The 27,890-nt window shown below is 38.4% G+C and overlaps 2 protein-coding genes across 13 annotated transcripts in view; one reads left to right on the plus strand and one right to left on the minus strand.

Moving 5' to 3' along the window:
* The window catches only part of PLBD1 (phospholipase B domain containing 1), a 52,732-nt gene extending 31,886 nt beyond the window's left edge, over positions 1-20,846 (plus strand). The window contains exons 7-11 of one of the 2 annotated variants that reach the window (XM_025455169.3): positions 12,897-13,097; positions 13,204-13,344; positions 17,670-17,855; positions 18,471-18,577; positions 20,559-20,846. In XM_025455169.3, the coding sequence (XP_025310954.1) occupies positions 12,897-13,097; positions 13,204-13,344; positions 17,670-17,855; positions 18,471-18,577; positions 20,559-20,741 (818 nt within the window). In that variant the 3' untranslated portion in view covers positions 20,742-20,846. Of the gene's footprint in view, positions 1-12,896; positions 13,098-13,203; positions 13,345-17,669; positions 17,924-18,470; positions 18,584-20,558 lie in introns of those variants that run through there. The other variant, XR_007406563.1, reaches the window with a different exon arrangement.
* A 710-nt stretch (positions 20,847-21,556) lies between these two features.
* LOC112665425 (activating transcription factor 7 interacting protein) overlaps positions 21,557-27,890 on the minus strand; it is a 111,724-nt gene continuing 105,390 nt past the window's right edge. For all 11 annotated transcript variants that reach the window (XM_025455162.3, XM_025455160.3, XM_025455165.3 and 8 more), the window contains one exon: positions 21,557-26,153. In XM_025455162.3, coding sequence (XP_025310947.3) covers positions 25,734-26,153 — 420 coding nt within the window. In that variant the 3' untranslated portion in view covers positions 21,557-25,733. The remainder of the gene's footprint in view (positions 26,154-27,890) is intronic.

Consider the following 27,890-nt stretch of genomic DNA (forward strand, 5'->3'; position numbering starts at 1 on the left):
AGAATTACCTGGCCCATGAGAGGAGGAGGACAAGAGAAGCTGGCAAGAGAAGCCTTGGCAATTTAGAAGCCTGAGGCAATAATCCAGGTGCATCAAGCCACGTAAGGTTTTGTAGATGGTCAGTCAGTACGTGGATGGAAGATTGTGATCCATCATCAAGAAGAGAAAAATATCAACAATGACTGCTGAATTACTCTAGCAATTCATGAATTTCATACTCCCGCATAAGAGAATAGAAGAAACAATAGTAATCTAGCACACCCAGACTTATCTAAATCTCATGCTCTGTGTTCACCAGAGCCCTAGGTGACTCCATAATAAAAATGGAGGTGGTTCTGTCAAGGAAACTAATGTAATAACCCCTCTCTTAATCTAGATGAGGTAAGGTGACGTGGTAGCTTAATAGTCTCCATCCTTTCCAGATTGTTTTTTTTAAAAAGTGGTAAAGAATTTCCTTTATCCTTGGGGAAATTATTTCACCTGAAGATACTAACATGATATGTCCTGAGAAAGTCAAAAGTAGATTACAAGTAGGCCAGGGGCTGATAAACCTCAGGACTACCCTCAGGCCCAGGTGAGTGATGGTTCTTCTTTGAAGTGCATTCCTCAAAATTTCCTAAGTGCCCCCTCCAGAACCTCGAGACCAGCCAGGTTGGCAGTACTAGGGCATCCTGGCACTGGCCTGTGTCCCATGTGTGCCTTATTTAGGGGGTGCCTGGGTAGCTTAGGCAGTTAAGTGTCCAATTCTTGATCTCAGCTCAGGTCTTGATCTCAGGGTTGGAGCCCTCTTTAAAAAAAAAAAAAAAAAAGTCCCCAGCCCATGTGTGTCTTATGTAGGGAAGCACTTTTACAGAAATTTTCAAAATGCCCTCCTAGTGCCCAGGACCAGGAAGGATAGCAGAGCCATCAAGGTGAGGCTAAGCTGAGACAGGAACCCATGTGAGCTCTTCCCCTCCATCCCTACCCAAGCAACAAGATATTGCTCATCAACATAAGGGGCTCTGGGACTCCAGCCTCCAGGATGGCCCTGGTGAGCAGATCCTTTCTGCTGCCATCACAGTGTATTTTCTGCATGATTGCGCTGACAGTGTTGGTGACATGATGATTTGAGTGGCCCTCATATCAGACACAACCTGTGTTCAGAGCTCTAGGCTACAGAGATTGCTCTTACCCTTGGGCTTAAGCATGTATGTGGACCTGGTTGTCACTGATGTACCACGTCCTTTCAACAGCACTGGAGGGTGGCAGAGGAGGCAATGAGTGAAAGTTACCCTGTGCTCCAGTGCGGGTCTCTCGGGACGGTCACCCCACCCCCACCCCCACTGGCTCTGAATCATGTGTTCAGTGGTCCTCTGGGGAGCGTTAGGCCTGGCCCTTTTAAAGGCTCTTGAGAATTTTGCTCCACGACACAAACAGACCTTTGCAGCAGATGTCATGCCCCACAAGGCAATTTCCTATTCTCTCAGGTCAGTCTTCAGCTGGATGGACATTCCTTGTGGGATTGGGACTGCTCTTCTGGCTCCGCCCACAGGCTTCTCACCTATCCTGCCCATTGGTGGGGGTGTGTGGAAGGTAGGGTTTAGTCAGTATGGAAAGAAAGCACATTCTAGGAATGCAATGATTACAGCATAAGAAGTCCAAGAGAAGACAGACACAGACGGAAAATCTGTTGATGTACGTTTATGCTATAAAATTCTGAATGGCGCTTTAATGACCAGAAAGGGAGTTCTCATTCACTCTTTTCTGGACATTCTTGGTAAGATTTGCATCTGTGGTCATCATTAATAAGTACAGTAATGCTTTTTGAGAGAGTCCTTAGAAGCAAGTGTTCACAGGTGGCATGATAGACTGCAGACTTGCAGAGTCATTAAGTAAATGGTGTTAGGGAACTGCAGAGGCAAAGAAATCTATGTTGTTTCAGTACAAACAGGTTACAAAGAGTCTTGGCTTTATTAATTATAACAATATTGCTACCTTTTTCCATAGTGGGCAATATAAAATTATTCAGGAACAATGCACTTAATAATAAAGAATGTAGAGAGTTAGTACCTGGACACTTTAAAGAATCTTTATGTGTGCTGATCAGACAATAGACAAGTATATTGGTATCTTTCTCTACCCATTATTCCAAATCTTCATTTATAAGTCTCTATACCTCCTATGGGCCTATGAATTTTGCAATCTGCCTTTTCATCAAATTGAGCCCTGCAAAAAATAATTCACCTGGGGCTCTGGAAGCTCTAAAGAAGGTAGCCCTGGATAACCTTGTTCTAGAAGCATCCCATCCGGTTTTGAATTGCCATGGTCTGTTTTACCTGACAACTGAGGAAGATAAAAGCCCCGTTTATCCTCCTCCAGGATAAACCAACTATTGATTTTGGTTATGCAGTCAAGAGCCAAAGAAGTAAGACATAGAAATCCCATAGGGAATGGCAGCACTAAAAAAGGTAGTTGATACTACTGTATGAAGACTTCACTGCCAAAAGGTCTACTGATTTTGACATTGAATCTTTGAATAAATTCAAAGTAAATCAACATATCAGTAATACTGAGTCTTTCAATCCACAAATATTGTATCTGCATTTATTTAGGTCTTCTTTAATTTGAACAATGCATTATAAAGGGTCTTGCATGCTTTTAGTTATTTTTATATCTAAATAATTTCTGATGCTACTATAATCAAAAATGATATTTTATTCCTTTTCCAGTTGTTCATTGCTTTTATAGTTTATTGCTTCATAACAAGCCTCTTCAAAAATTAGAGGCTCAAAATAACAATAATCCGTATCTCATGGTTTCTATGGACCAGGAATTTAGATTCGGACACAGTGAGGATGGCTTGTCTGTACTTCTCTGTATCTGGGTATTTAGCTGCAGACGCAAAGACGGAGGGGCTGAAATCTACAAGAGCTTAACTGAAGGTAGAGGAGGATATACTCCCGAGGTGACTCACTTACATGGTTGACAAGATGGTGCTGGCGAATCGGTTCCCCTCTACATGGGCCTCTCCACAGGACAGCTCAAGTAACCTCATGGCAAGGTGTCTGGCTTCACCCAGACCAAGTGATCCAAAAGAACAAGCAGAAGCAGCAATGCCTATTATGACCTAGTCTCAGAAGTCATACATGGTCACTTCCACCACATTCTATTCATTAGAAGCACATTATTATGACCAGCCCACATACAAGGAAAGGAAATTAGAATCTATTTTTTCAAGGGAAGAATGTCAAAGAATATATGAAAAATTTGAAACCATCACAATATAGAAATATGATTTTTTTTGTGTATTTACTGTGTACCTTGAGACTTTTCTAAGTGCACTTGGTTCTAACAACCATTTTGTAGATTTCTTGGGCTTTTTCTGTATACATAACCATGCCATCTCTGTGTAAAGACAGTTTTACTTCTTCCTTCCCTTATATGTCTCTGTTTTCTTGCACAATTGCACTGGTAGGACCTCCAGGACAATGTAGACTAGAAGTGGCATAAAAATCCTTTCCTGATTCCTGATCTTAGGGGAGAAGTATTCAGTCTTTCACCATAAAGAATAATGTTAGTTGTAGGTTTATGGAAAATACCCTTTGTAAGCTTAAAGAAGAACACCCCTCCATTTTGTTTAATGTGGTTTTGTGAAATTCTCAGCTTCTATTAAAATGACCATATATTTCTCCTTTACTAACATGGTGAGTTCCATTGGTTGACTTTCAGATGTGAAACCAACCTGGCATTCCTGGGATTAACCCCATTTAGCCATAGTATTCTTTTATTTATTCTTTAATCAACTTACTAATATTTTGTTAAGAATTTTTTCATTTGTATTTGTGAGAGATATTGGTCTGTGGTTTCTTGTAATAGTTTTGGTGTCCTGGTAAGCCTGTCCTTATAATCTGAGTTTGGAATTTTTTTTTTTTTTATTCTGTGTTTTCTGAAAGAGTTTGTGTAGGACTGCTAATTTTTTTTCTTAAATGTTTAATAGAATTCATCAATTAAGCTATCTAGACATGGGGTTTTTTGTTGGAAAGGTTTTAACTATGAATACAATTTCTTTTATTGATACAGCACTATTCTAATTCTTCTTGTGCCACTGTTAAAAATTCTTCAAGGAATTTGTTCATTTCTTCAAAGTTATCATGTTTGTAAAATGAGGAAAATGAGTAAAGTAAAATGACCTAAAGCTATTTATAGTAGTTTCTATGAGCCCTTTAATGTCTGTATCTGTAGTTAGGTCCTTTTAATCATTCATGGTACTATATCTTCTTTTTTGTTATTTAGTCTAGCTTGAGATGTGTCAGTTTTACTGTATTTTCCAATACCCAGATTTTATTTTCATTGATTTGTTTCCTATTGTTTGTTCATTCATCCTCCTTGTTGATTTCCATTCTTATCTTTATCATTTTCTCTCTTGTACTTTGTGCTTAATCAACTTTTTTTTCCAACAAGGTAGAATCCTACATAATTATCTTTCTTGCTTTCTACTAGAAGAAAATAAAACTATAAATTTCCTTCTAAGCACTCCTTTCAGTGCATCTGACAAATTTTGATATGTTCTATTTGCATTTTCATTCGATTTAGAATATTTTATAATTTCTCACATGATTTCTTTGATCTGTGACTCACTTGGAAGTGTACAGTTTAATTTCCAAAAATTTGGAGACTTTCCAGATATCTTTGCCTTTTCCTTCTTATTTAATTTTGTTATAAGTAGGCTGGCTTTCCTTTGAGCTTCCTGATACCCAATGCATAATTTCTTCAGAGCCCATATTCATATTCCATATTCATTTAGTCCACATTTAACCTGCACCCCCAGAGCCAGCACATAGCCTTGCCCTTTGTAATCATTGAATAAATATTTATGGAAGCAAAGAAAGAAGAAAGAAGGAAAAAAAAAGGAAGGAAAAAGGGGGAATAGAAAGAAAAAAAGAACAGAAGGGAGACAGATAATTGATGATGCACTCCAGTGTGAACAAGGGGGATAGAAGGGTAAACAAAGGAAAAGGTGGAGGTGAGGGCTGCCAGAGACATGATCTTTTCTCTACGTACTGCTCTCTCTCACAACTTTCATTTGAAACCAGGAGTCCAAGATGTGCAGGAATTGTTGTCAAGGCATTTCAGATGCAATCCTGTATGTTCAGCCTAGAGGTTGAACCTTGAAGCTACTTCTTGGTAGCTACTTGGTTACAATGACTGGAGTAGGACCTAACTAGTTTTATGGGATTTAGGTAGTCCTCAAGTTTTAAGTAAATTGATATAAACTTGTGTGTACTCAACTTGTTATTGAAATAAAAAGAAAAAACAGTATTTGTTTACTTCCTACTTATGTGCCTGCCATTGTGACTGGTGCTATGCTAAATATTTGGTGTGTGTGATGTCATTTAGTTTTCATGAAAACCTAACAAGGAGGATATTGTATCTGCATTTTCAGAAAAAAAAAATAAAAAAAACAGGTTCAGAAAAAAATAACATGCTCAAAATCACTAGATTCAGTGGTTGGGGACTGTTATCATGTTTGTAAAATGAGGAAAATGAGTAAAGTAAAATGACCTAAAGCTATTTATAGTAGTTTCTATGAGCCCTTTAATGTCTGTATCTGTAGTTAGGTCCTTTTAATCATTCATGGTACTATATCTTCTTTTTTGTTATTTAGTCTAGCTTGAGATGTGTCAGTTTTACTGTATTTTCCAATACCCAGATTTTATTTTCATTGATTTGTTTCCTATTGTTTGTTCATTCATCCTCCTTGTTGATTTCCATTCTTATCTTTATCATATATCTGACTATAAAATATCCATTGTTTGTTGGTGTTGTTCTTTCAGAAACAATTCATTTTGCTTTTAAGTTAAAGGGTTAAAACTAAAAAAGAGCCATGAGCTCAAGACCTCCCAGGCACGCCATGGGGTGGAGCTTTTGCACAGGGAACAAAGCTGGAATATATTCAAAGTGTTTTAATTGAGGATTCCAGTAATAATGATTCCTAAGAGGCTGGGTCTTCAGGTTTAATTATCTGTAAGTGAGGTTCTCTGGAATGCGCTTAGTGTGTCTCATCAAGACTGCAAGCATTGCTACTTTGCATAACATCCAGGCATCCCATCACCTCCCTCGCACACATACACACACCCTTGGATTTAAAATTCTCAGGGGAGATTGCTAAAAATGCAAATTCCAAAGAGTCATCCATAGAAATTCTTACTGAGTTGGTCTGCGCTGGAGCATTTGTAACAAACATACCAGGTGATTCTAAAACACTGGATCCAAGCCCATCCACTGAGACTCTGGCAATTCTATTGGTCTGTAGCAAAGATTTTGCTCAGTCTTCTCTTGTATTAAGTTCAAATACTTTAAAGTGAGTGCACAGGAAGAAGAAAGAAGAGTCTCAAACCTCCAAGAAAATGTAGCTGCCTCTCTCATAATCCATAATGTTATTACCTGCCTAAATTACAAAATTGCCTACTTAGTATACAATAATTACTTTTACTGATTTCATGTTACCTCTTTTATCTCAGATACTTTCATCCTAAAGCTGAAATATATACACTTTGAAAGTTCATACACACCAAGATTTATGTCTTCTGCTTTTTAAAACATAGAACCAAGGGAGGAAAAGAAATAAAAGTAGAACAAGGGTACCTCTTTCAAAGAATTGCAGATAGATTTTATAGCACTTCATTTCTGTTTTCTTAAGTGCCATTCTTTCATTCTCTGGCACCACCCAGGGAACTGAGGCCTTCCTTTGCCCAGGCCATACCTATCTCTCTCCACTCTACCCTGTTTAAACATGCAGCTCCCCATGACTCACTCTCTTTTTCATTGTTTCTACTGTATTTCCTCCATTGTGTGTGTTAAGAGTTGTTGCCATCTGCAAGACTACATATTTGTTCCCATCATGTCTGTCAAGTATTCAGTATAGTGGTAAAGGCATGTGTTGACAGTTAAGTCTTTGGTTTATTCCTGAAAATGCTGTTTATTAGCTTTAAATGGCTGAGCATTTTAAAAAGTGGCTCATTGAAGTGCCATTTTGGTGACGATCAGATGGTGTTCCTCCTTCTAAAGCAAGGTGTTCGGTGTATGGTAGGTACACAGTCAATGTTAGTCACCACTATCTCCTCTTTCTTCCTTAGATTTAACAGTTATTTATTGAGCACCTACTCTGTGTCAAATCCTCTTTTTGGTGCTGGAGTGAACAACACAGAAAAAGTCCTTGCCCCGATGGAGCTTACATGCTATGGGATAGATGGAAAAGAAAACAGTAAACAAATTAACATAAAGTAAATAAGATAATTCATTATTGAAGAAAAACAGATTTCGTTTTGATGTGAATGATAACAGACTATGGATTAAATATAAAGCTAACTTCTTTATAGTCACTCTAAGTAATTTTTAAGAGACCTACTAATTCCTTTATGTGGACCACTGCAGGATATTCAGACTTTACAGTACAGGCTTTGTGTGCTTGAATGCACAATAGTATGAATCCTTCATTGATCACATTCCTACTGCAAGATTAGGCAGAAATGTGCTTAATAAATACTTCCTTGATTGAAGAATAATCACTGGAAGGAGAAGTGGAGATTGACTGCTACCAGTTAGGAATCTTAGCAGGAAGACAAGCAAATAAATGCCATTCGGGAAGGTGGGAAGACTGAGTCCTTTGTTAAGCAGGCAAAATAAATGGCTGTAGGATTTTATGTCCTGGGATAATAGGGCTTCCCTTCCTAAGAGTGAGGAAGCAGAAGAGCCTCCAGCTGCCACTGTAAAGCAGAGGTTCTGGTAGAGCTTGGAGGGGAGCCGAGAGAAGCCCGGAGGGTGGTCTGGGCATGAGCCTTCGGGAAAAATCTCCTGAAGGAATTCTGATATAGTCTCTGAATTGGGAATTACTGTGTAGTGCTGGGGACATACTCTGTGTGTCATACATGCTTATTCACTGGTTATCATGCTGGCTTAGAGACTCAGGCAGACAGCCTAGCACAGGTTGGTGCTCTCCATAGGGCAGAGAAATGATACTGTCCCTCTTCAGTAGTGGGAAGAAGTTAAGTGGAAAGACTGAGAGCATGGTACAAAATTATTTTGTTTTCCCTTAAAAGAGGAAAGAAAAGAGAGTCCCCAAAGGTCAGATGTGTTAAATCAAATGGCAGTAAGACCTTTTAAAACAAACTGTGTTATATAATTGGATTATTAATAAATTGTATCACTTTGCTTTTCCCACATAAAAAAACAATCTCCAAACCTTTGTGGCTTGAAACAATATGTGACTATTAATGCTTTTGAGTCCACAGGTCAGCTAAGTGGCTCTTTCTAGACACCTCAGCTGCTCGTGTTCATGCATCTGTGGTTGTCTGTGGAGTGGGTGTGCAGCCTTGCTGATTTTGGAAGAACTCCCTTGCATGTTTGGAGGTTGGTGGGCTAGAATTTGACCTTGGCTAAAATGGTTGGTCCTCCTCCACACAGTCTCTCACATAGAAACCAGACTCGACTGGACTTGTCTACAAGACAATAACAAGGTCCCAGGAGAGTAAGCAGCAATGTGCAAGGTTTCTTGAGGCCTAGCCTCAGAATTCGCACATTCTGTTAGCCAAAGCCAGATCCAAATCCAGCCCAGATTTAGGAGATACAGAAACAGACATCTTTGGATGGGAGATGCTGCAAAGTCACACTGCAGAGAATATGGAGGGGTGTGTGTGTGTGTGTGTGTGTGTGTGTGAAGAAATGCAGCATAGCTATTTTTATAATCACAATCCATACTACTGACACTGAGTTGTATGTTACTTATGTTCTTGGTCAACACTGATTCTATTCTTTGGGGGGGAAATTAGTGTGTTTGGTCTTTGGAGCTTTAGAGAAGCTAATTAATGCAATATGGGAAATTGCACATTGTAAACGCCCCTGATAGGATACCAAAGGTACATTATTGTGCTAAAACAATGGGTCTAAAAAAATAAATAAATAAATAAATAAATAAAACAATGGGTCTAAATAGCATCAGAGGGTGGTGATCACTTTTTTTATGATTCAAGTGTTTTAAGTCTTGAGATTTATTAACCGTCAGGGTTCCCTTTTATTTCTTAATAAATTCAGCAATGAACTTAACATGAAATGTTATTTGCAGGCTGGCTTTCATTCTTGACTGTGTCACTTTCTCCTGATCTAAAACAGTCTGCCTTTCAAAACTGCTAATGATAGATAGAAGCAAGATGCTACCAAAGAGTATTTTTTTCTATGTAATGTTTCAGGACTTTGTCCTCCCACTCAGCCTTTTCCTTTTTTCATCTTAAACTCTAAACTATAGAATTAACCTTCTTGATTTGTTTTGCAGGCCAATTCACTGTCATTGTTCCAGAGTTCTGGGTGGCCTACATTTTTCCATCTTTAGTAAATAATCTTGCTCTTGAAGGAACCACGGCGCCTTCCATGTTAGTATTATTCACACATATCAAAGAACGCCTGCCCTCTGGTGTTCATAGAGGTTGCTACAAGGCGTGAATTAGCAAGTTTATTATGCCAGAAATACGACATTCCACTTCATGGAGATTTTCTACCAGAGAGCTTGCCCAAGGCTGCCAAGTATGGTTGTGCAGTTTGAACACTGCAAAACAACCACAGCCTGAGAGGTGAATGGTCATTGAAATCCAACCCACACTTTGCTTGTGAAGCCATGCATCCAGTGTCCTGGCTGTATCTTCCAAGAGGAGTTGCCTATTAAAATTTCATTCAAGGGAGCCATCCACTCATCAAGCCTTATCCCACGTGAAGTGTGCAACTTTCTGTCATTTATGCAAACTTCTGATGGGCCGGTGACAGCCTTGTGGAGGTTCATTATGAGCTGGTTGGACACTGCTTTCATCATGTACCCTTCTGACTCAGAAATCTCTAGAAATTAAAATTACTCCATTAGCACTGAATGACATCACTTAGTCCCAGGTTATCAGAGGAAGGGAATAAGGAACAGAAGTGAAGTATGAAGTGCCAAAGTTATTAGTTGCAATGCAGGGAACTAAAATGCAGGCTTTCTGACTCCCATTGCAGCTCTAAGTGCTTATCTTTAGCTTCAGGTGTTCCTATTATTTGTTTGCACCCTACCTATCCCTACCAGGCCTAGAAGAGATGCAGAATGAATGAATGAATGAATGAATGAATGAATTTTCAAATATATTTTCTTTTTTTTATTTTAATTCCAGTGTAGTTAGCATGAAGTGTTATATTAGTTTCAGGTATATAATATAGTGATTCAACACTTCCATACATCCTCTTATGCTCATCACAAGCACCCTTCTTAATCCTCATCACCTATTTCACCCATCTCCCCACCCACCTACCTCCCCTCTGGTAACCATCTGTTTGTTTTCTGTGATTAAGAGTCTGGTTTTTTGGTTTATCTATCTTTTCCCTTTGTTCTTTTGTTTTGTTTCTTAAATTTCACATGAGTGAAATCATATGGTATTTGTCTTTCTCTGACTTATTTCACTTAGCATAATGCTCTCTAGTTCCATGTATGTCATTGCAAATGGCAATTTCGTTCTTTTTGATGGCTGAGTAATATTCCATTCTATGTATATACCACTTCTTCTTTGCCCATTCTTCTATCAATGGACACTTGGGCTGCTTCCATAATTTGATTATTGTAGATAATGCTGCAGTAAACATAGAGATGCATGTATCCCTTAGAATTAGTGTTTTCATATTCTTTGGGTAAATATTCTGTGCAATTCCTGGATCATAGGGTAATTCTATTTTTAATTTTTTGAGGAACCATGATGTCTTCCATAGGAACTACACCAGTATGCATTCCCACCTACAGTGCACAAAGAAGGGCTCCTTTTTCTCTACATCTTTGCTAACACTTGTTCCTTGAGTGTTTTATTTTAGCCATTCTGACTGGTGTGAGGTGATATTTCGTTGTAGTTTTGATTTGCATTCCCCTGGTGATGAGTGATGTTGAGCATCTTTTCATGTGTCTGTTGGCCATCTGTATGTATTCTTTGGCCAACTGTATTTTCTAATGATTCTTGGTCTCAACCTCCCAAACTTCCAATCTCCTAGGCCATATCTATTCCTGCTGTACATCTTTGTTCATACCTGTGATGGTCACTGCTCTCTACCTAGTTGACTCCCTTTTTTTAAAGATTTTATTTATGTATTTATGTATGTATGTATGTATGTGTTTATTTATTTTTAAATATTTTATTTACTTTTATTCATGAGAGACACAGAGAGGCAGAGGCACAGGCAGAGGGGGAAGCAGGCTCCCTGCAGGGAGCCTGATGTGGGACTGGATCCCAGGACCCCGGGATCACACCCTGAGCCAAAGGCAGATGCTCAACCACTGAACCATCTAGGCATCCTATTTATTTATTTTAGAGACAGAGAGCATGAGTTTGGGGAGGAGCAGATGGGGAGGGAGAGAGAGGGGAAGAACCTCCTGCAGAGTCTGCGTGAGCACAGAGCTCCATGCAGGCTTGACCTCACAACCATGAGATCACGACCTGAGCCAAATCCAAGAGTCAGATTCTTAATGGACTGAGGCCCTAGGTGCCCCATAGTCAAGCCCCATAGTCAACTCTTATACAAGCTTCAAGACTCAGTTCCAGATCTACTTCCTCCATGAAGCTTTCCTACTCCAGCCTTCACTAAGCTAGAAGAAGGAGAGCCATAAAGGCTGAGTGTAGGTGTTCACACTTGTTGGAAAGAGCACTGGACTGGTTCAAGGACCTGCATTCTAAGCCCAGGTCTGTCAGGAGCTGGCTGTCTGGTCCTCAAAGATGCCCTCACCTCTCTGAGCCTCATCTTGTTCTTCCTGATTGCAAAAGCATCAGATACATTGGTGTTCCTCCATGTGTGGCCTGAATAGTGCTGGTGAGGTGGTAGTAGGTGGTTCATGGACAAGCAATTTTGCATGTTAGTAGAAATGTGTTTATTTTAATGTGTTTTCTGAGGAGAAAAAAGGCAAAAACATTAATTCCACAGTCCCTCAAATATTATTGTATGTGACAAGTTAAGTATTTTAAGTTTAAAAAGAGAGTTAATTTAAGGAAAAATAGGAAGTAAATAATAGTACAAGTAATCAGATATGGCAGAAATCATAAGCTGTATTAATTAAAATGGTGGCAGTTTGGGAAGCTCCAAAGGAGGTTTTTACCTTGGTCATTTCTAACTCTCTCACTGGGCCCTTCTCTGATGCTTGTTCACCACTGACGATTCATCCATCACAACTCGTTGTTGGTGTCAGTGTATCCTCTCTCGTTGGTATAGCTGTATCTGATGTACTTTGATTTCTACCACAGTCATCACACATAAAGCACAAAATAGGCCTTTAAAAAAGACTTGTGGCTTTACTGATATTCCTGTATTGCTGCCAACATGTATAAAAAACATTGAATGACCCAGAATGTCAAGATCCTAGTTTCAAAACCATGTTTACTTATGCAAGTATAGATGGTTTTCTTATTCATAAAAACCATGTAGACTCACTATGTAAAATTTGCAAAGTACAGAAAAATAGAGAAGAAAGAAGATATCCATAATCTTATATCCAACAATGAACTCTGTTAATACCCCTCCCTAATTATAAGTTCTCCTGCAAAATCCTAGCTAGTGGGGATCTGTTGCTGTTTATCATTTTGAAAAATTAGAATCATCCTGATTTAATATATTTTTATTGTCCAAATTATAAAATCAAAAAATATCAATAAAGAATCTAGGGTCAGAAGTCCACTGGCATCTTTATAAGTAGCTTTTAAGTAACCACCACAGAGGTGAGCCCAAACTAGGAGAGGCTACTGCAGATCAAGGATCATAATAACCCATACTCTGCAAAATGCATTGTGTATGCAAAGCTCTATACCAATAATGTCGGTTGAATATACCAGCTAAATGTATGCTGATTTGTATATTTGTCTCTCCCATAGGATTTTTGGAGTCTCTGGATGACTTTTACATTCTTAGCAGTGGTTTGATATTGCTACAGACCACAAACAGCGTGTATAATAAAACCCTACTAAAGCTTGTGGTACCCCAGTCTCTCCTCGCATGGCAAAGAGTCCGTGTGGCCAATATGATGGCAAATGATGGCAGGCAGTGGGCAGAGATCTTTTCAAGCCACAACTCTGGTAAGTGACCGGCAGAAGTAGCTTTTCAGCATGTACGTATGTTTGGATTACGAGTTAACCAGCAGAGCCATACCCATGACCTGCTTCATGTCCCCCAATGTTTCAGGCACGTATAACAATCAGTACATGGTCCTGGACCTGAAGAAGGTAAAGCCGAAGTACAGCCTTGACACGGGCACCCTGTACATTGTGGAGCAAATTCCTACATATGTAGAATATTCTGACCAAACTGAAGTTCTACGGAAAGGTACTTTCTTCATGCTAGAAGTCTAGAAAGTCTGATGAGTATGTGAGTGTGCATGTGTATATGGTGAGGAATGTGTGGTATGGGACTGTATGATGGGGGTGTGGGTGTGGTGGGGAAGGAAGGATGGGAATGCCATTGCTAGTTACACTGGGAAATAATTAACCAGCGTCAGCACAACATGTAAAATCTGCACCTCAAGCTCTTATATGCCACTGTATAATTTGGGACAAAGCCAGGCATTTATAGTCTTACAACTTCTCATAGCTCTAATATTACCTTCTCTCCTTGGTTCCTGAGTAAAGCTTTTAGTCAAATTTAGCAGATATTTATAGAAGTGCTACCTTGGCCCAGGCCCCTGGAAAAGTATGGCTGCACGCACAAAATCCCTGACCTTTAGAAGCTCAGTCTAATGAGGAAGTGAAGCACGTAAAACAGCCGTTAGAGCACACAAAGGGAAGAGCAGTCATAATGTGGGCTGCACCACGCCCAGTGGGAGCCACTGTCAGGGGATCAGAGAAGGCAGGTCTGGAGGGCAAGACCAGAGCCTAGACATTTTGAAGCATGGGTCTTAGAGTGATACCACCTTGATTTGAATGAATCTCTGCTCCTCAAAATCTCAGGCAAATTATCTACTCTCTCCAAGCCTCACTTTCTCCATCTGTAACAAGTGGTACAGGTCCACAATCACTTATCTGTAATTTTGAAAGCTCAAAATTTGTTTTGTTCTATTTTTAACTAGCAAACTTAGTAGCAATATGACTTGAACTGACCTCATTTTGGTACAAAAACTACCTGTTTGGGAGTTTGGTAAACTTGATCTATTTAGACCTTATTTCCTCTCCTCCAGGGAGCCTATACATTAGGCTACAGAAATCTCAATGCCTTTGATTATGAGATGTTGCCCACGGAAACTGCCATGTCATATATAATATGCACACTCCGTTGCTGTTCTAAAATCTGCAAAGACCCTGAACTCTGAATTATCTGGCCCCCAACAGTATTTGAATGTGGGAGTGTGGACCTTTGTAATCTCACAAAGTTGTCATGAGAATGAATTGAGATAATTCTTGTAAATTCTCGAGCACAATACCAAGCAAGCACTCTTATCTTGCATCAAACATAGAGTTTGGCACACACAACATACATGCATAGTTGTTGAAGGAATGAGAGTGAAGATGATGTCTGAGTGACTGTTAAAGGTCAAGAAAGAGTTCACCAATTTGACAAGGGGACAAGGTCAAACAAATGGTGGCATGAAAACTGTGATTTGGAGACGGTTAGCTCGAGAGAGCTAGAGGAGGGGCTATGAAGGGGAAGGATGGTGGTGATGGAAAATATCAACGTGTTTGAAAAGGGAGAATAGCCTGGAAGTCAAAGAGAAGGCAGGAGACCAAGTAGGAAGCTATTGCAATAATAGATCAGCTGATAGATGAGGACTAGAATCCTGGGAAGGTATGGACCCTGGGAGACAGGGCTTGGTCCTCAGACTCCCAGGTCCCCAAGAGATTTTATATAGTAACACCAACCAAATGCTCATAGTCTACATAAAATAGTTAATGTGGAGACTTCGATTGCAAAGCAGATCAGTTATACCACCAAGTCTACAGAGACGTCAGATCATCAGGGGTCACTTGGTTAGGATGGCAATTCAAAACTGAGAAGTCAGTTGTCTGACCTTGAAGCCTCATCCATCCAGCTCATAAGAGCCTGATAAAACTAGCATGCCTCAAGAGGGAGATGTATGCTTAAGAGAACAGATGATTCAAGGCCTTTTCTTCCTTGGACTGCTGCTGATTTTTAGAAGGGTAGATTCAGGGCAGCCCGGGTGGCTGAGCAGTTCAGTGCCGCCTTAGGCCCAGGGCCTGATCCTGGAGACCTAGTATCGAGTCCCATATTAGGCTCCCTGCATGGAGCCTGCTTCTCCCTCTGCCTGTGTCTCTCATGTATAAATAAATAAAATCTTAAAAAAAAAAAAGGCAGATTCAGGTTCTTTGCAATCTTGTTCCTAGGTCCCATGGAGAAAATCTACCCTGATACCAAAACAAAACAAAACAAAACAAAACAAAACAAAAAACCAAAAAACATCTAATGTTGATCTGTCTGTAGTCATTTTGCCAGAGGTGGGAAGAAAAGAGTTAAATTCATTGTCTAACTATATGCCAGGCACTCTTTTGGGCCTTTTACTTATGTTCTGTTGGTTGATCTTCATTAGCATTCTTCCAGATAAGTAGCATCATTACCATTTTAGGAAAGAAAGGAAAGAAACCTGATTTGCCAAAATACTTAAGTGATATCATCTAGCAGTCATAATAAAAGACAAAAAGTTCCATAAACCTCCTAGAATTTGGAAGCAACTCTGGTATATTGCTGGAAGGCCATGGTCAGAAGGGAGGCATTGGACATCTCTGAACCTCCATCTCTTTCTTTATAAAGAGGGATGGTAATGCTTATGCATCATTAGGTTGTTGTGAGAGTATACAAGATACTCTATTTTAAATATCTTTGTAAATCATAAAGCTTGATGAAAAGGTGAAGTGTAAAGCAGCCATTTGGATTATTCATTTGTTCACATAAAGAGAAATATATTAGTTACTATCCATCTAATCTTTACCCAGTATCAGACACTATTATAAGCATTCCATCTGTTTGAACTCATTTCATGCGCATCATAATCCTTATAAGGTAAGTACTTTCATCGTTCACATTTTATAGATGAAGAAACTGAAGCATAGACAAGTTGAATGATTTGTCTAAGGTCACGTACCTAATGATGGCAGAACCAGGCTTCAGATCCAGGTAGTCTGACCCCTAAGTCTATATATAACCTAAATAAACTATAGTAATAAACATGATTTTAGCCTGTCAGTTTAATGTGATCCTTCTCTCAGTTCTTCCTGATGCTGGTGTGTGTCCCAGAATCAGCAAGATCGAGTATCTTATGGTTTTATTTTTTTTTTAAGATTTTATTTATTTATTCATGAGAGACAGAGAGGGAGAGAGAGAGGCAGAGACACAGGCAGAGGGAGAAGCAGGCTCCGTGCAGGGAGCCTGATGCGGGATTCGATCCGAGGACTCCAGGATCACGCCCTGGGCCAAAGGCGGCGCTTTTTTATTTATTTATTTATTCATAGAGACAGACAGAGAGAGAGAGAAAGAGAGAGGCAGAGAGAGAAGCAGGCTCCATGCAGAGAGCCCGATGCAGGACTCGATCCAGGGTCTCCAGGATCACGCCCTAGGCTGCAGGCGGCGCTAAACCACTGCGCCACTGGGGCTGCCCTCTTATGGCTTTAAATCTCTGTATCTTCACCCCTGAGTAGGGGATCCTATAAAACAGTAAAAAAGGAGAGAGGCAGACAAAGGCCAAGACAATATGGGGTTGGGAAATCAAACCCAGAATGGTTGAGGAGCCCCTGTGATGACAATCAGTTATAGCCCAGGCCACTGTAATCTGGGATGTTCTTGAAATATTGATCATACTAGAGCTGTGTCACACATTTGATGCTTAGTGATGAATGGGCTCTATGACCCTGGCACATAATGAAGCTTGGGATGAAGCTAAGCCTTAAGGAATGCTTACAAAGAAGTTAAAGCCTGCTGGAACCTTAAAGATCATCTCCAATCTCTTCAAATTATGGATTCTTCCTTCCCTCTCCTGTCAAAACAAGATAATAAAATGAGGCTAACTGCCTAAGGCTTGGTCATTCAGCCCTGAGCCCAGAATTCAGGTTTTCTGAACGTTAGGTATTGTGTTCTTCTGCTATCCCATGATTAGCACCTGGTCCATTCCCTGTTAGGGCCACATTGTGAAACTATCTTTTGGCATTTCAATAACCAAGTTCACTTAAACCAGCTCCCCAGACTACTCTGTGTTATGCTTCATTTTGCTGTACAGATAATAAGGTTATTTTCTGCTTAATAGATTGCTTTAAGAATTTTGGGTGAAAACCAAAGAAGTCTGATGCTCTTCTTTCCCCAATGGAATAATCTAGAGATATATTGATTCTGTAAATTTAAAAGGATCAGTTTGCAGACCAGTGTTTATTTTTATTTTCTTTTTGTTTCTAGAATTTTTTTAATAATAAATTTATTTTTTATTGGTGTTCAATTTGCCAACATACAGAATAACACCCAGTGCTCATCCTGTCAAGTGCCCCCCTCAGTCAGGCCAGTGTTTACATTCAAAGCTTTATTTCCTTCAATAATATCATTTTGCAATCACATTGTGCCAATTTTCAAAAGAAACTATCATGAATAACATTTCTTTCATTCCGTCTCTCTTTTCCATCTCCCTGTCAATGTCACCCTTCCTTCCCATCCCAAATCAGGATATTGGCCCTCCTACAACATTCCTTTCCATGAAAAAATCTACAGCTGGAGTGGCTATCCAATGCTAGTTCAGAAGCTGGGTTTGGAGTACTCCTATGATATGGCTTCACGAGCCAAAATCTTCCGGCGTGACCAAGGGAAAGTGATTGATATGGCATCCATGAAATATATCATGCGATACAACAGTACGTAGCACATTTCTCAAGAATCATTCTTCAAAACTCCTTTTCTTCCCCATGGATAAAGAATCTATGTAAGTTTCCCCAAGTAAAGAATCCATCTCTGTACTAGAAGGAATTTTAAGAAGTTACTGAATTAAATATTTAGTATTCAATCAATACTATAAATATTTTATACTCAACATATAGAATTTTGTCTTCTTTTATAAAATGACAGGGAAGATTCTACAGGTTTAACTGAAAAAAAAATGTAAAACAGAGAAGAAATAATAACCCAGAGTACTTTCGTTTTACCACTCCTCCTCAACCCTAACACAGGATTTCTTCCCAGGAAAAAAGCAGCTAATAAAACAAAAATTATTCCTAAATACTTCATAAATTATGAACAGTATCAAATTTGTACTTATCTGTTGAAAAACAGTGATGCACATTTATCCTTTATTATCTTTCTTCATCCAACTCCTCAGTGTGCGAAGTTCTTGAGAGCGGCTGGGTCAGTGAGGCTGCTGGGGTGGACTCTCTGATTATCTAGACTCCAAGAGGTCCAAAAAGCTTACTGTGGGCAGGTAGATCTCAGAACAGCCCGTACTCACCCTCTTCTCCATTACTGTTTCTTCCTAGATTATAAGAAGGATCCTTACACTAAGGGCGATCCCTGTAATACCATCTGCTGCCGTGAAGACCTGAACTCACTTAACCCAAGTCCTGGAGGTTGCTATGACACGAAGGTAACATGCAAATTGGCTTTTGAATTTAATTTTCATCTGCACGTAGACCCATTCAGAGCCAAAGCTGAGAGATTTTCGTGGCATAAAGCACAATATTGTCTCTGACCATAAATTCAATTCAGGAACCAGCTTTTGTAGTTTCTGGTGGTAGGTCCCATTGCCTAACTTCAACACCCTGCTCTGCCACTTAATAGTAAATTCCATAATCTTGTGATATTTGTTTCCTTATCTGTAAGATGGACATAACAGTACTTGCCTTATAGGATTGTTGTGAAGAATAAACATTTAATATCGATGCTTAGAATACTTATTTGTAAATGTACACCATCATGATGATGATGATAATGTTGTCTTAAGTTATCAATTAAGAACCTATTATTGGGAGTGGTTTGATTTCACATTAAACAGGAATTGAATTTAGCTGAAAGAACAAGTTTATTGGACAAGCACTAAAGGGTTTTCACCATATAAGAATTAAGTGCTGTAATATATCTCATAATACAGGTAATAAATAGGTATTATTTATTTGCAGTGGTGGGCTGAAGTCAGCTCATAAGGGCTTGTGAGAACCAACTGTTAAAATCAGTTGACAAAAAATAAATAAATAAATAAAATAAAATAAAATCAGTTGACATCAATGACAACCTGAAATCAGCCATGGGGGATTGAGTATTTACACAATGGAAATCAGCAAGCACTTAAAGTCAAGGTCTTTTTCCTCAGAGAGCTGGTCGTTAAAAACTTTCCTGCACACTACTGATTTGGGGTGTCCAAGGTTATAAGCCACGTGGTTGGTGTAAAAGCATCATTCTACCATGTTCTTTTTGCACTCCTGGTTGGGCATGTCTTTCTGTTTGCACTTCCAGTCTGAATTCTAGAAGAAATGTTAGAAGTGGAATTAACTGTTAAGAATGCTGGTCCTCCTACCCATCTTTTTTCTATCAGCCTAATGCCTAAACAGAAGATGCTTTAAAGTAATCTAGTCCCTACTCAAGTTACTTTTTAGCTATAGGAAGAGAACAAAGCTCTAGCTTTACAGACTCCCACCCAATATGCTGTATTTAAAAAAAAAAAAAAATAGTGGATGTAGACAGCTTGGTACACATGAAACCCCAATGAGTGCATGTTTCTTTTTAATAGGATTTGCAAACATTCAGTAAAGTATGCAAGAAGTGTTATAGCCATTCCCAAATACACAGAGAATTACCTCTGCTGTCTTGCCTGAGAGAACCCAAGCAAACCTTCCACCTGCCATTTTACTTTCTTCTGGAGAGAGGAGTCTGCCAATTTTTCATCAGAAGAGTCTCTGTTGAAGGATATACTTAATTTATTATCATTTTCTTTGAGCCATTTTGAATATGTGGAAAATCAGAAGTCATGAGACACTTTCTTTGTTCATCTAAGGCTAAGATCTGCTGCTCTCCAGTATTTAGGTGCTTTGGAGAACCATGGACCTCGTTTTTGGATACTGAGTTCCTTCTACTTTAAAACTCTGTTACTACCTTGATAATAACAACTTTTACTGAGGAATATATTCTAGATGCTGCTCCAAGTATTTGCTCTCATTAATCCTCATGACAACTCTTCTATGAAGTAGGGTTATTTTTTTTTTTGAAGTAGGGTTATTAAAGCCCTTTTAGAAATGAGAACATGGAGTCAGAGGGGTTATTTTTTAAACAAGTTTTGAAGCTAGAATTCTGCATGTGAGCATTCTGACTCCAGACCTCACCCTTTTGGCTACATTAATGCACTTCTACTCAATTCATATCTGAATGCTAAATGGCTATGGAAGAGCATGTTGTGGAAGCTTGAAAGATTTTATTTTAAAAGAGGACTAATACTGTGACTTTGGAGAAAGAGCAGGACAAAAAAACAAAAACAAACAAAAACAAAAAACAAAAAACAAACCCAGAAGGAAAAACAGGAATTTAGTTTTTTTCCAAATGGCTTTCTAAAACGTCCCTCTCCTCTCTCTTCCCAGGTGGCAGATATCTACCTCGCATCGGAGTACACAGCCTATGCCATTAGTGGTCCCACCACACAAGGTGGACTTCCTGTTTTTCACTGGAACCGTTTCAACAAAACTCTCCACAAGGGCATGCCAGAGATCTACAACTTTGATTTTATGACCATGAAACCAATTTTGAAACATGACAGAAAATGAAGGAGGGAGTTGAGGGAATAGAAGGTTGCAGAGAAGATTCCAAAGGTGCGATTTTAGCTATGTTTTTCCATTCAGAATTAATCTTAATAAAATATATTAAATTCAGTCTGTCACTTTCATTTTCTGATTTTATAGTTTTTTACAACAAACATTCACTACATAGGGTGACACACTCTGGAAGATACATTCTAGAAGACAAAGAACAATACCTGGCTTTAGAATACAAGGGTATGTACAAGAGAGTATGGCAGAAACTGCTCATCCAGATCCACATTCTCCTTTCATGCCTGGCCATATAGCCCACATCTCTCAGGTTTTCCCAGATGGTTGTGCCATGATAGGGTTCTTGCCAAAGGACTCTGAGATTAGTGTCACTTCCAGGCCTGGTCCCTAAGAACTTGTACTCTTCCAACGCTTTTTCTCCTTCCTTTGGCTGAATATGTGTAATGACAAAGCCCTGGGGAATGCTGGAGCTTCGTTTTCAAAGGAACTTCTAACAGAAATACAGTTAGTGATTCTTCTGGTCATTAACAAGCACCAAATCTTTTTGTGGTGCAGACTCGGCACAATAAAACCTTAGGTCTCCCATTAGTTAAAGGCAGCATATCTAATCTGGGAGCACCTCTACCTAACAACTTCTCTTTCAAAGCTAGAGAACTGTATGTGGCTTGAGCGCTCGTTAGCCACATTAACTACTTAATATGGTTAAATAAACCGTATTATACAGTATGATGGGTGATTCTTAACAAGGTGAGAGACGTTCCAAAAGCAACACAAGAGCTGAGAATAACTAGAATGAATCCGAATACTCAGAATGTTAAAAACCCAGTAGTTTATTTCAAAGTATAAATTTCAGGCTTGCTGGACAAAATCCCACTACAGTTAACACTTATACAGACACCACTCTACTGTACATTTAAAAAAGAAAAAAAAACCCACAAAAACCTTCAAAACCTAATAAAAATTGGGCAACTTGATATAGCCCAGTTTATATTAGACATTAGGAAGGTCTTACATTGTCTTATTATTTACATTTTCAACTGCAATAAAGAAAAATCAGGATGCAAGTTTACTACAAAGGATTTATTTTTATATTTAATTTTGAAATGGCTGAGAAAATAATAAAGCCAGGATCCCCAAAAGGTGTTTGATTGCCCAGTTACCTTATTTACAAACAAAACTAGAAAAAAACAAAAACCCCTAGCATTTAAATATAAATGATGGGTACTTAGCTGATTCTACAAATAAAAATAAACTTATGTAGCATGATAAAACTATTTGAAAAAGAGAAGACAAAACATGTGTCCCTCCCCATTGGATGGTCCAAGGGGAATGCGTTTTAGGAATTAGATCTAAGTCTGTCACACTAACAAAAACACCTCATGAGCTCATTCTTTTTGTCCAAAAATTTTAAGAAGTGGGAGAGGGTCATCACTCAGTAAAGAGTAAGGAATGCAGAATCCTACATTGTTCTTAGGTAATTATTTCCAATAGTACAATACTGGGGCATGGCTTTTCTGGAAATTTTATAAAACAGGCCAATGTCTAGTTAATGACAAAATTAAAATAACAAATCATACTACACTGAAATAGCCCAAGGAGGAAAGCTGGGGAGAACACTTGGAAGGTCTTTTCAGTACTCCAATGTGCTAAAATCACAGTGTATCAAAGAAAGAGAAGAGGATACCACAGGTATTATTTTGTTAATCTTGTACAGTACTGGAAAATTCTTGGAACAAGATAAATGCCTATCATGCAATATTAACATTCACCTTGCTGCATAAATAATTTGGAAAATGTAAGCAAAAGAGCAAACGACAAAAACTAAGTTAACACTTGCTCAATACAGTGAGAGAACTGTACAGTGCAGCCTGCGTAAGGAATTTTGCAGACAGATGTACCAAATATTCTAAGCTCCTTGCTTTAGGTCATGTTTCCCAATTAAATCTTTAATCTAGCAATGGGGGTGGGACGAGTGGGGAACACTCTCTATGAGGCAAATGGCATCCCAATAAATACTCACTTTTCAGGGAAGAAAGCTGTACTCTTCCCTTCTCTCATGAGCATATATTGTATTAAACAGTACACACAATATTCTGCATATTTCAAAGTGAGTCTAGAGAAATAGGGATATAATTACCTCATAAAGTTAACAACAGATGTTGTCTTTGTAATTTATAAATTTACTGGCAAGAACATAATTTTAAAAAGAGGCTTACTCACACTTAAAACAGGGTGAAAATTACTGACAAAGTGCAAAACAGAGAGTAACAAACATCACCATTACCTTCAAATGCCATATGAACATCCTATATTTCAGGTCAAAATATGAGAAGTTGCCAGGATTTCCAATAAGGCAATACTTACACAAGTACTGTCAGGCTAAAACTGTGGCAAACTTGCATTCCCAAAATGGGATAATCAAACTTATTTGTAATACTTTGTGAAAAAGTACCATGGAGTGTGAACTGCTACAATATAGTCTGTAATCAGTAGCTATTTCTAGTTGAGTCCTCCATTCTCTCTCCCAAAAGAAACAAAACAAACCGAAAGTCAGAGCTTATCAACATTAAAACCTGCCCAAAATAAAAGCCTATAGTTCTAGCCTAGCACTTTTCAGTAAATTCAATACAGCTGTTGCCTATAAATCCCTTGGCATGCTAATTTGAGGAAAGTATCTCATAATATACGCTTTCCTCAAATAATTACAGTCTCTCTTTGTACCTTCCTTCCACCATCTGGAATAAAAAGTTTAATTTTGCTGTAGTAAATGTATTTTTAGGGTTACTATTTGAGAATTTATTATATTTTTCTTTGACAGAAGACATACAATATAGGCTAAAATAATATTTTCATTCTACTGGGCTTTCTTTACCTGATTATATAATGCTATGAAAGCTTTAAAAAAAAAAAGATAAGTGAATATAAATAAAAATATTCACCAAGAGAAGCTTTTCTAGGCTAGGTAAGCAAATTGTCATCACAGGACCATAAAACCGGCCAATAAAGAACAATTTTGAACATGGGTTTTCCATTCTGTAGACAGGAATGATCTTGAACACATAATCAACAATGCAACCACTGCAGGTAAAAACATATACACATGCAGATACAGATAGGTGTTCATACACATCTAGAAGATCATCAATTTTCTCCCGTTTACAATTTTCATTGGCATGACATCGACAACTTCTTTTATCATCATTAGTCCTAGAATGAGTAACATCTACAGAGCTGGTTGGCAAATTTGATTCATGAAAACTTTACTTCTCATTGTCTCATTTTCTGAAAGTGAAAGGAAGGTTTTAGAGCACTTACATTTTGGCAATCTGTAGGCTTTCTTCTGCATCAAACTTCACACATAATGTGGCAGTACACTGGCCAGTGAAGTCTCTAATGAGAGTTTCTTTACAACTAGAATGCTTCCCATTACAAGCTATCAAAGTTGCAAACAAAGCAGCATTAATAGAAGGGATAGCTCCCTCCTATAATTCTAAGAAAAATTAAAAATGAAGTCACTTTGAGAAAGTAGAGATACGGATTCAAATATGGTAAGGGAAGATGACTTGAAAAATTGTTTCACAAACTCCATGAATTTCTTTCAAACTAGTCCCAACCATACTCTTCGTCCCCAAACTCACCCCATGTCTCCTGCCCTAAATTACCTACACTTGAATACCTATCTGATACCAGTAAAGCTGGCACTCATACTCCATGACTGAAATGGAATTTGATCAACTCTGAAGAGGACCAGAGATGCACAGAAAGTTGTATCTAATGTTACATAAGATAACCCCAAAGGATATACTTTAAATTCTGTCCAAAGCTGACAGAGGGTAAATCAGACAAAACTTGGCACCATCAAAACAAAGTTAAAAGGTTAAAACAGAAAAAATGATACGAGATTAATAAGGAAATAAAGCTTTCCCCCTTGATATTTTAGCTTACTATATTTTCTGAATTTTATTATTTACTACCTATGACAGAATACTATGCTTTGGGTAATAAAGGAACTAGCACTGCTTTCATAATCTCTAACACAATATGCAACGTAAGTCTTAAAATATGTTTGAAGGACAATTTTCTTAGACAATATGGTCTTTCTTCTCTTGGTCCATTTTACACAGTTAATTTAAACAGTGACCACAGACAAAAGCACTTATGTTCTTAGAGAAGAGTAAGTCAAATTTTTGGGAGTTCAATGTAGTGATGCCATCGATAAGAATATATCTAAAAGCCTTGGTTTAAAATTGACTTGAGGGGAACATTCTATATTTAGTGGAGAAGAAGGAGGAATGAAGGGCAAAAGGCTGAAAGAGAAGATCAAACAATGGACAAATGGTCACGTTTATTTTTGCAGTTAATCTTTAAGGCACAAAATAAATGTAAGAGCCAGATTAGTAAAGAGGGGCCAATGCAAATCTTTTTCACCTAATTAACAATGAAAAAAAAAACAAGATTAATAGATCCTTTCCTATGTTCAAATTAACCCATTTTCAACTATTTAACCATTTTGCTTTTTATTTCTTTCTTTGGGTCTTGTTTAGATTCAGCTTAAATCATTTAACTATGAACCTACAGATCCCTTAGAAGCAGAATCATGCCAGTTACATACCATACCTCGGATCCCTTGATCTACTTACTTTACACCTTGAAGAGAGGTAAATTTGAGAATGGAAATGGGAGATTTCACTGCAGTAAACATATAAATAGGGAAAAACATACATAAACACCCACACATATTCCCCAGCCTTAGAACTAAAGCAAGGTGCACATTTACATTTCAAAACCTTGAAGTTTCAATTGTCCAGGAAAAGACTCTTGCTTTATGGGCTGTTTATTTTACTTCTGGTTATAAACAAATGTAGTGTATATACACATCTGTCGAAGAAATCTTGCACAATGTGGATTTTACAATGAATATCATGCACAAGATTAAAACAAGACCAAAAAGTGGAACTTGGAAAGAGGAAGAGATAAAGGCTCCAAGGTTTAACTGCTCTGGGAAGAAGAGATCACATCTGTTGACTGAGGATCACAGAAAGGTCCAAAACGTCCATAAATATCCTTGGCTCGTACTGCAAAGTAGTATTTGCTGCCAGATACAAACTGGGTGAGAGTGCATGCCATGGGCAAGGGAAGTGCCTTTACTTCTCCAATCTTTTTCCACTGTGAGGGCACAGTGGCACTGGGTTCCTCATGGTAAGCATAGAGATGGTAGCTGTCAACAGTGGCACAGCTTCGATCTACCTCCAGGACACTCCATGATAGTACAATGCCATTTTGACTCTGAACTCGTGCTAACTTCAAGTGTGGCTTCTGAGGCAGAGATGTGCTGGCAGCTTCTGGGGGCAGACGCTGTGGCTGTGGGGCTTCTGGCAAGGGGGCTGGGTGCACAGGGCGTGGGGGCTCCTAACAAAACAAGAGTCATGTTGATTTAATAATGATCACAGAGAAGATTATTTCTGAATGCTAGAACTAAAACATCTAAGAGATCATTTAGAGAGAGATCATTTTACATCAAGAATACCAAGAAATACCAAATACTATACCACATTTGGCTAGTCCTATTTGATTTGTGATCAATCATGCCATAAATAACAGTGCTGAAGTTTATTCCTATAGACTTTGGACTTCCAAAATATTGAGCTTTCCTCAGGAAATAAAAGCCTTTGCTGATGGAACATCATTTTGATAGAAACTAAAATAATCATCTATTTCTAATAAATAATTAATTATTTATGCCATAGATTCTCATTTTAGAATAATGTAACATTTTTAAATATCATGTGCGGCAGTCTCCTATATGTATTTAATTTGACTATTCAACTCTACTTTCATTTTTAAGCCATTTTTCCCACCTAAGGACAGAAGCATATCTTAAATAAATACACTTAATACTGAATGTATATTATGTTCTTGGTCAGTCTGCACAAAAATTGTGGCATTTAGACTATGAAAGGTGAGATTTAAAAAATAGAGAAATAGTGTGTACCTTTCTGTCAAGAGGTGAAGCATGAAAAGGGCATGGGTATAAGAAAGTAAGGGGATTTATGGGCAAAATCAAGCATTCACAATTACTTAGACATAGGACATATGAATAAGAAATTTGGAAAGGTAGGTTAAGGCCATATGATGAAAAAGCATGAATAAGTGTATGAATTAAAACTGACTTGTTTCTAACACTGGACTATTATTATATCTAGGTTTTAATAATGATTATAGTGATAATTAAAAAAAAAAAGATTCACATGTGAGCCAGGAAAAAGGGATATGAGTGACGTTTTTTTTCCAAGTGAAAGATACCATTTGCTCACTGACTTCAGACTGAAAGTCATGAAATAATAAGATTTCCTTAACTAAAATTCATTTAACAAAAACTATGTTTTAAATATGCATTTCCTAAAAAGGATAATTTACATACACTAAATAATGAACTCTGTAAAGGTCTCATGATATCATTTTATTTTTTTTTTTAATTTTTATTTATTTATGATAGTCACACACACACACACACACACACAGAGGCAGAGACACAGGCAGAGGGAGAAGCAGGCTCCATGCACCGGGAGCCTGACGTGGGATTCGATCCCGGGTCTCCAGGATCGCGCCCTGGGCCAAAGGCAGGCGCTAAACCGCTGCGCCACCCAGGGATCCCTCATGATATCATTTTAATCTCCATGCCTTGTCAAAACTTAGTAGCAGTAATGTGCATAGAAAAAATCATAAATATGTATCTGGAAAAACTTTTGCTTTTTCATTTTTGCCATTGCAATGGAGGCTTTTATTCAGATTTTACAAATAAAATAATAGGAATCTCCTTTAAAATAACCCTATGTAGGGGATCCCTGGGTGGGTCAGCAGTTTAGCGCCTGCCTTCGGCCCAGGGCATGATCCTGGAGTCCCGGGATCGAGTCCCACGTCAGGCTCCCTGCATGGAGCCTGCTTCTCCCTCTGCCTATGTCTCTGCCTCTGTGTGTATGTGTGTGTGTGTGTGTATCTCATGAATAAATAAATAAAATCTTTAAAAAAATAAAATAAAATAACCTTATGTATACATGGGTTGTCAGAATAACTGGGTGGCATTAGATATGAAAAAGATTAGCCATATACTGATTAAGTGCTGGAAGATTAGTGATAGGTAAGTGG

The sequence above is a fragment of the Canis lupus genome, chromosome 27 (assembly GCF_003254725.2).
Source record: "Canis lupus dingo isolate Sandy chromosome 27, ASM325472v2, whole genome shotgun sequence".
In the NCBI taxonomy this organism is placed as follows: Eukaryota; Metazoa; Chordata; class Mammalia; order Carnivora; family Canidae; genus Canis; species Canis lupus.